The following is an 8,687-nucleotide window of genomic DNA, read 5'->3' as shown; positions in this document are numbered from 1 at the left end:
CCAGCCGGCCGCGTCTGGACGGCGCTCTGTGGCCGCCTTGTCTTGGCAGTGGGGGTTTCCCTCCCCCCTCTTTCCATCTTCGAATTCGTCGCCTTTCTTCCCCTCCTCCTCTGAGGAAAAGGAGGGCAGGACGGGGCTCTCCGGCAAGCGGGCTGTCTCCTTGCCTTAGGGCCGGGGAACGGGGCGCCGCCCGTCGCCCTACTCAGGGAAGGGGACCTCCCGGCAGGTGGAGGGGCGTCTCTCCGGGTCCCTCCCGTTTGGTTTCCGGAACTAGCCGCACCGCCAGCCTCTCCCTCTCCACCTCTGCTGGAGGGGTCACCCCTCATCTGGCCGCCAGGCGCGTCGGGGGTGACCCCTGGAAGGCGATCCGGAGGGTGCCGTGCGGCCCGCCCTAGAGCCCCCGCCGTGCCCAGGCAGGGACACGCCTGCGGGCCGAGAGACTTCAGTGGCACGCCCACCCAACCCCCTTTTTCTGTCTGTCCTCCGCCACCCCTGCTCCGAGATCTCCCTCTTCCCGACAGCGATGACAGACGGGGACCGTCAGCGTGGCGTCTGGTCGGGCTCCCTGTGGCTGACTCTCCCGCGGGCCCCCTCGGACTCCTGAGCGCCCCCCCCCCCAGCAGACTCTGGCTCCGGGAAACAGCCTCAAACCCGTCCTGTCCTGCTTCCAGGATGGATCTCCTGCAGAAGAGCAAATACAACCACCTGCGCAACGACTCCCTCTCTTCCCTGGAAGAGGCCTCAGTGCTGGCGGCGGCGGAGGGGGACTCCCCGTCCTCTGAGCCCCTGGCGGCCGCCCCGTCCCTGCCCAGCTCCCTCTCCTCCTCCTCCCTCAGCCCCATGCTCCCCCTGGGCGAGCTCTCCTCCGAGTCTGAGGACAGCCCCACCACCCTCTGCTCCTTCTTCCCCAAAATGGCCAGCCTGAAACTCTCCAACCCCTCCGCCTTCCTCGGCCTCCGGCCCTTCTCCAAAGAGGCGGCCGGCGGTGGCGGCACCAACGGGGCCGGGGAGCCTCCCGCTGCCGCCGCCATCCCCCCCAGCCCGGACTCAGCGGGGGCCGTTCCCGTCTATTCCCAGGATATGAACAAGCTGGGCTGCGGCAAGAAGATGCGGGTGGAAGGCGGACAGCTGGGCGGCGACGAGTGGACCCGGCACGGCAGCTTCGTCAACAAGCCCACCCGGGGGTGGCTGCACCCCGATGACAAGGTGATGGGCCCCGGAGTCTCCTACCTCGTCCGGGTGAGTGAGCCGGCTGGCGGAGGGGAGAGCTGGGGGAGAGAGAGAGGGGAGACCCGTGTCAGGCTTGCAACAGGTGGTCCTTACTGGCCGGCCGCCGGGAGGGCCCGTTTTGGAGGAAAGAGGGCGGGTGGGCCAAGGTTTACGAGACCGATTCATGGAGGAGAGGTCTACAGGGGCCGCTAGTCACTGTGACCGGGGTTCCCTCTAAGCTGAGTTAGCGTGAGCGAGCTCACAGCTTTTTAGCCTCCGGCTCACGCATTTTTTGTCTTGGCTCAGGAAGGATGGCACCGGAGCAAACTAATTTACGCAGCAGCCAAGTCGCTCGCTCACAACTTGAATGCCAGCAGCTCACAAAGTGGAATTATTGCTCACAAGACTCCACAGCTCAGAGGGAGCGTTGACGGTGATTGAGGGGAACCGACACATCCGGCGGCACTAAGCCTATGAATCCCAGAGCCGGGAGGCAACATCAGGGGAAGGCCTCGGCCTCTGTCTGCCCTGTGGTTGGCCCTCCAGAGGAACTGGTTGAGGCCACTGTGTGAGGCAGGATGCTGGACTAGATGGACCCTCACTGGTCTCCTCCAGCAGGGCTCTTCTGATGTTCTTATGAGGGGAAGGCCTCGGCCTCTCTGCCCTGTTGCTGGCCCTCCAGAGGAACTGGTTGAGGCCACTGTGTGAGACAGGAATGCTGGATTGGAGGGACCCTCACTGGTCTGATCCAGCAGGGCTCTTCTGACGTTCTTATGAGCGGAAGGCCTCAGCCTCTCTGCCCTGTTGTTGGCCCTCCAGAGGAACTGGCTGAGGCCACTGTGGGAGACAGGATGCTGGACTAGGTGGACCCTCACTGGTCTGACCCAGCAGGGCTCTTCTGATGTTCTTGTGAGGGGAAGGCCTCGGCCTCTCTGCCCTGTTGTTGGCCCTCCAGAGGAACTGGTTGAGGCCACTGTGTGAGGCAGGATGCTGGACTGGAGGAACCCTCACTGGTCTCATCCAGCAGGGCTCTTCTGATGTTCTTAAAGTTTCTCCATTTTTGTGATCTCCCTAAAAGTATTGGTCTCTCAGCTCCTTCTCCATACATGACTCTAGGGCACCAAGTGGAGCAATGCTGGGGAAGCTAGAATTGACACCTAGGGTTTCCACGTCATGATCCTGAAAGCGTAGGAGGGGAAGTAGCTCTCCAGATTGAGGCAGCTTGGTAGCCCAGCCCGGAGCAGCTTCCTTTCCCCCACCTGAATTGGGAGAGAGTCCCTTAGAGGCAGCCCTTGGTGTTCAGAGACAGATTTCCCTGCAATGTACAGGGCTGGATTTCACTGCTTCACTCAAGAGCTGGAGTGACACATGGAAAAAAGTGTCAGGCTAAGATCCCGGGAGACCCGTGTTCGAATCCCCATTTCCACCACAGAAGCTCCCTGTGTGTTCTCGGGCCCATCACAAACTCTCAGCCTGACCCACCTTGCAGGGCTGTTGTGGGGGACTGGAGGAGGGGAGAACTATGCTGTAAGCAATGCTCCCTCTAAGTTGTGGAGTCTTGTGAGCCAAAATTCTATTTTGTGAGCCACTGGCATTAAAGCTGTGAGCGAGCGATTTGGCTCCTGCTCAGATTAGTCTGCTCTGGAGCCATCCTCCCTGAGCTAGGACAAAAATGTCTGAGCTGGAGGCTAAAAACCTGTGAGCTAGGTCACACTAACTCATCTTAGAGGGAACACTGGTTGTAAGGGGCTGTGGCTCAGTGGTAGAGTATCAGTGTGGTATGCAGAAGGCCCGAGGTTCGATCCCCGGCGTCTCCAGTTAAAAGATCTGGCAGTGGGTGATGGGAAAGTCCTCCTCCGCCTGAGACCCTGGAGAGCGGCTGCCAGCCTGAGCAGACAATACTGACCTTGATGGACCAAAGGCCTGATTCAGCATACCAGACTAAAGTGGAGAGTCCCGTCCAAAGCTAGCTAAACATGTTACGGTTTACAATAATTATTGACTTAGCTTGCGATTGTAATTAAGATGCACCTTCATGTTGATGTATCTTTGTTAATGGCGATAGTATAGCTCAACTTGTTTTGAAAAAATTAAAAAAATAAATTATTAAAAAAAACATGTAGTGAACAGACTGGCATCAAAGACGCTAGATATAGTCAGCCATCATCTCAGTATATTATTGATCTCAACGTGTAAATTTCCCCAGCCTTTCAGTTGATTTGTAGAACGCCCGACTTAACGTGCATATTGAAGATGAATGACTGATTAACACCACTTGAAGATGTTTGTGTGACACGCAGAAATCGCGGCTAGGAAAGTAATAGGACTGTTTGAAACCCTTATTGAAGGTTTGTTCCGATGAAGAGACGAAACGGAACTCAATCCGGAGGTTCTCGTCAGCAGCAATCACTTTATAACGATCAAAATAACTTCATGTATCTTTATAAGCACAATTACTTCATGAATGTTAATTAATTGGATTTACCGTTACAATAATGTCATTTACAGTTTACACTTCGAGGTCAATAATATACTGACATGATGGTTGAATATATCTAGGGTCTTTGATGCCAGTCTGTTCATTACATGTTTAGCTGATTCCGCATAAGGCAGCGTCATGTGTGTTCAAACCACTTTCAGTCCCAGCTGGGAAGAAAAGTGGGATATAAATCAGTGGAAATGCTCGGCATCCCCTCTCGCCGTCCTGCCCAGTGCATGATTTAGGCATCGGAAAACCCGGTTCCACCAGTGTTTGACTGGGGGGGGGGTGTCTCCTTTTGTTGGAGCCCCCAACACTGAGCACCCCATGAAGCCGACGCTCCTCCTCCAGCCTCTCGAAGGACTGGCTGCAGCCGGGATCCTTCCTTCCGCAGCTTTCCCCTTTTTGGCATCTCCCTCCCGGAATATGGGATTTTCCTGCCCTCCTCAGACCTCTGAATCAAACACCCGGGGTTTGGTTTTAAGCCACCCCTGAGCTCCAGGACAGGTGTATACTTCTGGAGTTCAGTCCCTGGAATTCAGGGTGTTGTACTACTGTAACAGCGTCTCTGAGAACGCGGAGTATGTCTTTCCCTTGCCGCTCACCAACCACAGCCTGGTCTAGGGGAAGGCATTTCCACATGATTTCCTCTGAAGCTGCCTTAAACTGAGTCAGACCCTTGGTCGGTCAAGTTCAGTATTGTCTACCCTGACTGGCAGCAGCTCTCCAGGGTCTCAGGCGGAGGTCTTTCCCATCACCTACTGCCTGGTCCTTTAAACTGGAGATGCCGGGGATCGAACCTGCGACCTTCTGCATGCCAAGCAGGGGCTCTTCCACAGAGCTGCAGCCCCTACTCAGTCTGACTGTGGCTCTCCAGGTTCTCAGGCGGAGGTCTTTCCCATCACCTACTGCCTGGTCCTTTTGACTGGAGATGCTGGGGATTGAACCTGGGACCTTCTGCATGCCAAGCAGATATTCTACCACTGAGCCACGCCCCCTCCCCAACTTTGGTCCATCAAGCTCAGTGTCGTCTACTCAGAATGGCAGCGGCTCTCCCGGGTCCCAGGCGGAGGTCTTTCCCATCACCTACTGCCTGGTCCTTTTGACTGGAGATGCTGGGGATTGAACCTGGGACCTTCTGCATGCAAAGCACCGACTCTTCCACTGAGCCACAGCCCCTTCTCCGACTGGCATTGGCTCTCCACGGTCCCAGGTGGAGATATTTCACATCACCTACTGCCTGGTCCTTTTAGCTGGAGATGCCGGGGATTGAACCGGGGACCTTAAGAACATAAGAGAAGCCAATGTCTGATCAGGCCAATGGCCCATCTAGGCCAACACTTTGTCATACAGCAGCCAAAAATACCAGGTGCCATCAGGAGACTCAGCAGTGGGGCCAGGACACTAGAATCCCTCCCACTGTTGCCCCCCCCCCCCCCGGCCCCCAGAAGAAAGAGAGCATCCCTTTCCCCAGACTGAGAGTCCCTATCTAGACCTTGTGGCTAATAGCCACTGATGGACCTCTGCTCCAGATGTTTATCCAATTCCCTCTTGGAGCTTCTAAATGCTGAGCGGATGCTGTGCCCCAGAGCCACGGCTCCACCCCCAAAATACATGTAGACCAAATCAAACTTATCAGTCCTTCAGGGCCACCGTTGTCTACTCTGACCGGCAGTGGCTGTTCAGGGTCTTTCACATCCCCTTGATCCTTTTAGCAGGAGATGCCGGGGATTGAACCCTGGGCCTTTTGCACACAAAACCTGTTGTGGCTCTCCAGGGTCTCAGGCCTTTCACACTACCTGCCGCCTGGTCCTTTTAACTGGAGATGTCGGGGACTGATCATTCATGCAGTGCTCCCCCTAAGCTGTGGAGTCTCGTGAGCAAACATTCTACTTGGTGAGCTACCGGCATTAAAGTCGTGAGCGAACGATTTGGCTCCTGCATGAATTAGATGGCTCTGGAGCCATCTTTCCCGAGCGAAGACCCAAATGTGTGAGCCGGAGGCTGAAAAACTGTGAGCTGGCTCACACTAACTCAGCTTAGAGGGAACCCTGGATTCGTGTGCTGCTTTTCATCCCAGATGGTCCCCCCAAAAAGCAGGTTTTGGACAGGCAGCACCGCAGATGTGCCCGAATTCAGGTGACAAGAATGGTCTGAGGTCTCTTAACAGCTCCAGGCCCAAACGATGCTCCCTTCCCAGTCATTGTCGGGCCCAGCGGGGGGGGAGGGCGCCCAGCATCCACACAAACGCGTGGCCAAAGCAGCCAGTGTCTGTCCCCGGTCTTCCGTTCAGCCACATGATTGCTTCTGACAGGCGTCCATCCCTCGGGGCACGGCACAATTGCAACTAGGGCCCCACCACCACAAAAACTATGATTACCGAGGCCCAAGAGCCCAATCGCCTATGGAGCTGGGAGACGATCAAGGAGGGCGCCCCCCCCCCCCCCCCCCCCCTGCCGAGCGAAGCGCATGAGCCGTGGCCCCATTCTTGCTTCAGACATGCTGGAGGTCTTTAGTTTTGGGGGGTGGGGGGTTGTTGCTCAGACCGTGCCTCGGAGCCCCCCCCTTCCCTTAACACGCACGCGTTGTCTCGTTCGTCTCCCGCACGCTCGGCTGCTGTAGCAGCTAACCTAATAGAGAACGATTCCCCATCGCTAATTGGAAAGGAGGGGAAGCCGGGCTTGCAGGCGGAGGGGGGTCTCGAGGCGGGCAGCGCCAAGGCCGTGGGACACATAAAGTGGCCTTATAGTGGGTCGGAACCTGGCCCACCCAAGTCAGCCTTCTCTCCGCAGACTGGCAACCAGTGTTCCCTCTAAGCTGAGTTAGTGTGAGCGAGCTCACAGGTTTTTAGCCTCTGGCTCGCACATTTTTGTCTCAGCTCAGGAAGGAGGGCTCCAGAGCAAACTAATTCATGCAGTAGCCGAATCGTTCGCTCACAGCTTTCATGCCGGTAGCTCCCAAAGTAGAATTTTTGCTCACGAGACTCCACAGCCTAGAGGGAGCATTGCTGGCAACAGCTCTCCAGGGGTCTCGGGTGGGCGGTCTTTCCCATCCCCTGCCGCCTGGTCCTTCCAACAGGAGATGCCGGGGATCGAACCTGGGACCTTCTGCGTGCCAAGCAGAGGCTCTTACCACTGAACCACACAACCAATGTTCCCTCTAAGCTGTGGAGTCTTGTGAGTAAAAATTCGCCTTTGTGAGCTACTGTCATGAAAGTTGTGAGCAAGAGATTTGGCTACTGCATCAATGAGTGTGCTCTGGAGCCCTCCTTCCTGAGCAAAGACAAAAAATGTGTGAGCCGGAGGCTAAAAAACTGTGAGCTAGCTCACACTAACTCAGCTTAGATGGAACACTGCCCACAACCCGTACTTAGTCCGACTATGGTTCTCCAGGGTCTCAGGCGGAGGTCTTTCACATCACCTACTGCCTGGTCCTTCAAACGGAGATTGCAGGAACGGAACCTGGGGCCTTCTGCATGCCGAGCAGACGCCCTGCCACTGAGCCACAGCCTTCTGAACACATGATGCTGGCCTAGACTGCATCAGATCCTTCGGCCATCACCATCAGGACTGTCTACTCAGACTGGCAGCGGCTCTTCAAGGTCTCAGGCTGAGGTCTTTCCCATCCCCTACGGCCAGAGCCTTTAACTGGAGATGCCGGGGATTGAACCTGGGACCTTCTGTATGCTGCCTGGTCCTTTAAACTGGAGATGCCGGGGATCGAACCTGCGACCTTCTGCATGCCAAGCAGAGGCTCTCCCACAGAGCCATGACCAGTGTTCCCTCCAAGCTGAATTAGTGTGAGCCAGCTCACAGTTTTTTAGCCTCCAGCTCACACATTTTTGTCTTGGCTCAGGAAGGATGGCTCCAGAGCAAACTGATTTATGCAGTAGCCCAATCGCTCGCTCACAACTTTAATGCCAGTAGCTCACAAAGTAAAATTTTTGCTCACAAGACTGTGTGGCTTAGAGGGAACATTGGCCATGACCCCTCCTTTATGAACACACTTAACTGCCTTATTCAGAATCAGACCCTCGGTCCATCAAAGTGACGGTGGTCTACTCAGACTGGCAGCATTTTCCCAGGGTCTCAGGCAGAGGTCTTTCCCATCCCCAGTCCTTTTTAACAGGAGATGCTGAGGAGGACTGGACGCGGGCCCTCCTGCATGCCTAGTGGAAGCTCGACCCCTGAGCCACGCTCCTACTCCAAAAACACCGGTAGACCAAATCAGACGATTGGTCCACCAGGGCCAGTATTGTGTACTCCAGGGGTGGCCAAACTTGGTTAACATAAGAGCCACACAGAATGGATGTCGGAAGTTTGAGAGCCACAAGATGTGAACAAACGTTACATGTTTTTACTGGGAAATATGCAGATTTGCTTTTTATGAACATCAAAGGAGACTGCCAAAATAATAACAAAAGCGGTAAAAGCAGATATTGATAATGATATTTATTTGTCCAGTGATATTCTGTTTGCTAGTGATATTCAGCTTCCCCAGCCGCCCTGCCGGGAGCCGCACAATAGGCGTGAAAGAGCCGCATGCGGCTCCCGAGTCACCGCTTGGCCACCCCTGGTCTAGGCTGACCACACGTGGGTCTTAGGCTCTGGAACAGAGGTCTTCCCCATCGCCCACTGTCTGATCTTTGAACTGGAGATGGCAGGGATTGAACCTGGGACCTCCTGCACGCTAAAGCAGAGGTTCTACCCCTGAGCCACAGCCTCCTTCCTTTGACCGGTAGAAGATCTCCGGGGTCTCAGGCGGAGGTCTTTTCCGTCACCTTCTGCCTGGCCCCTTTAACTGGAGATGCCGGGGATTGAACCGGGGACCTTCTGCATGCGGAGCAGAGTCTCCATCAAGTTTCCCTCTAAACTGTGGAGTCTTGTGAGTAAAAATCCTACTTTCTGAGCTACTGGCCTTAAAGTTGTGAGCGAGCGATTTGATTACTGCATAACTTAGTTTGCTCTGGAGCCCTCCTTCCTGAGCTAAGGCAAAAATG

General features: G+C 55.4%; 1 protein-coding gene across 3 annotated transcripts in view; it reads left to right on the top strand.

The window, feature by feature from the left end:
• SHC1 (SHC (Src homology 2 domain containing) transforming protein 1) overlaps positions 1-8,687 on the top strand; it is a 90,994-nt gene that overhangs the window by 51,155 nt on the left and 31,152 nt on the right. For 2 of the 3 annotated variants that reach the window (XM_015419112.1, XM_015419111.1), the window contains one exon: positions 1,078-1,239. In XM_015419112.1, the coding sequence (XP_015274598.1) occupies positions 1,081-1,239 (159 nt within the window). In that variant the 5' untranslated portion in view covers positions 1,078-1,080. Of the gene's footprint in view, positions 1-638; positions 1,240-8,687 lie in introns of those variants that run through there. The other variant, XM_015419110.1, reaches the window with a different exon arrangement.

The sequence above is a fragment of the Gekko japonicus genome, unplaced genomic scaffold (genome assembly GCF_001447785.1).
Source record: "Gekko japonicus isolate JY-2015 unplaced genomic scaffold, Gekko_japonicus_V1.1 scaffold25, whole genome shotgun sequence".
Classification (NCBI taxonomy): Eukaryota; Metazoa; Chordata; class Lepidosauria; order Squamata; family Gekkonidae; genus Gekko; species Gekko japonicus.
Note: the sequence above shows the minus strand (reverse complement) of the source record. Positions and strands in the feature narration are given on the sequence as shown.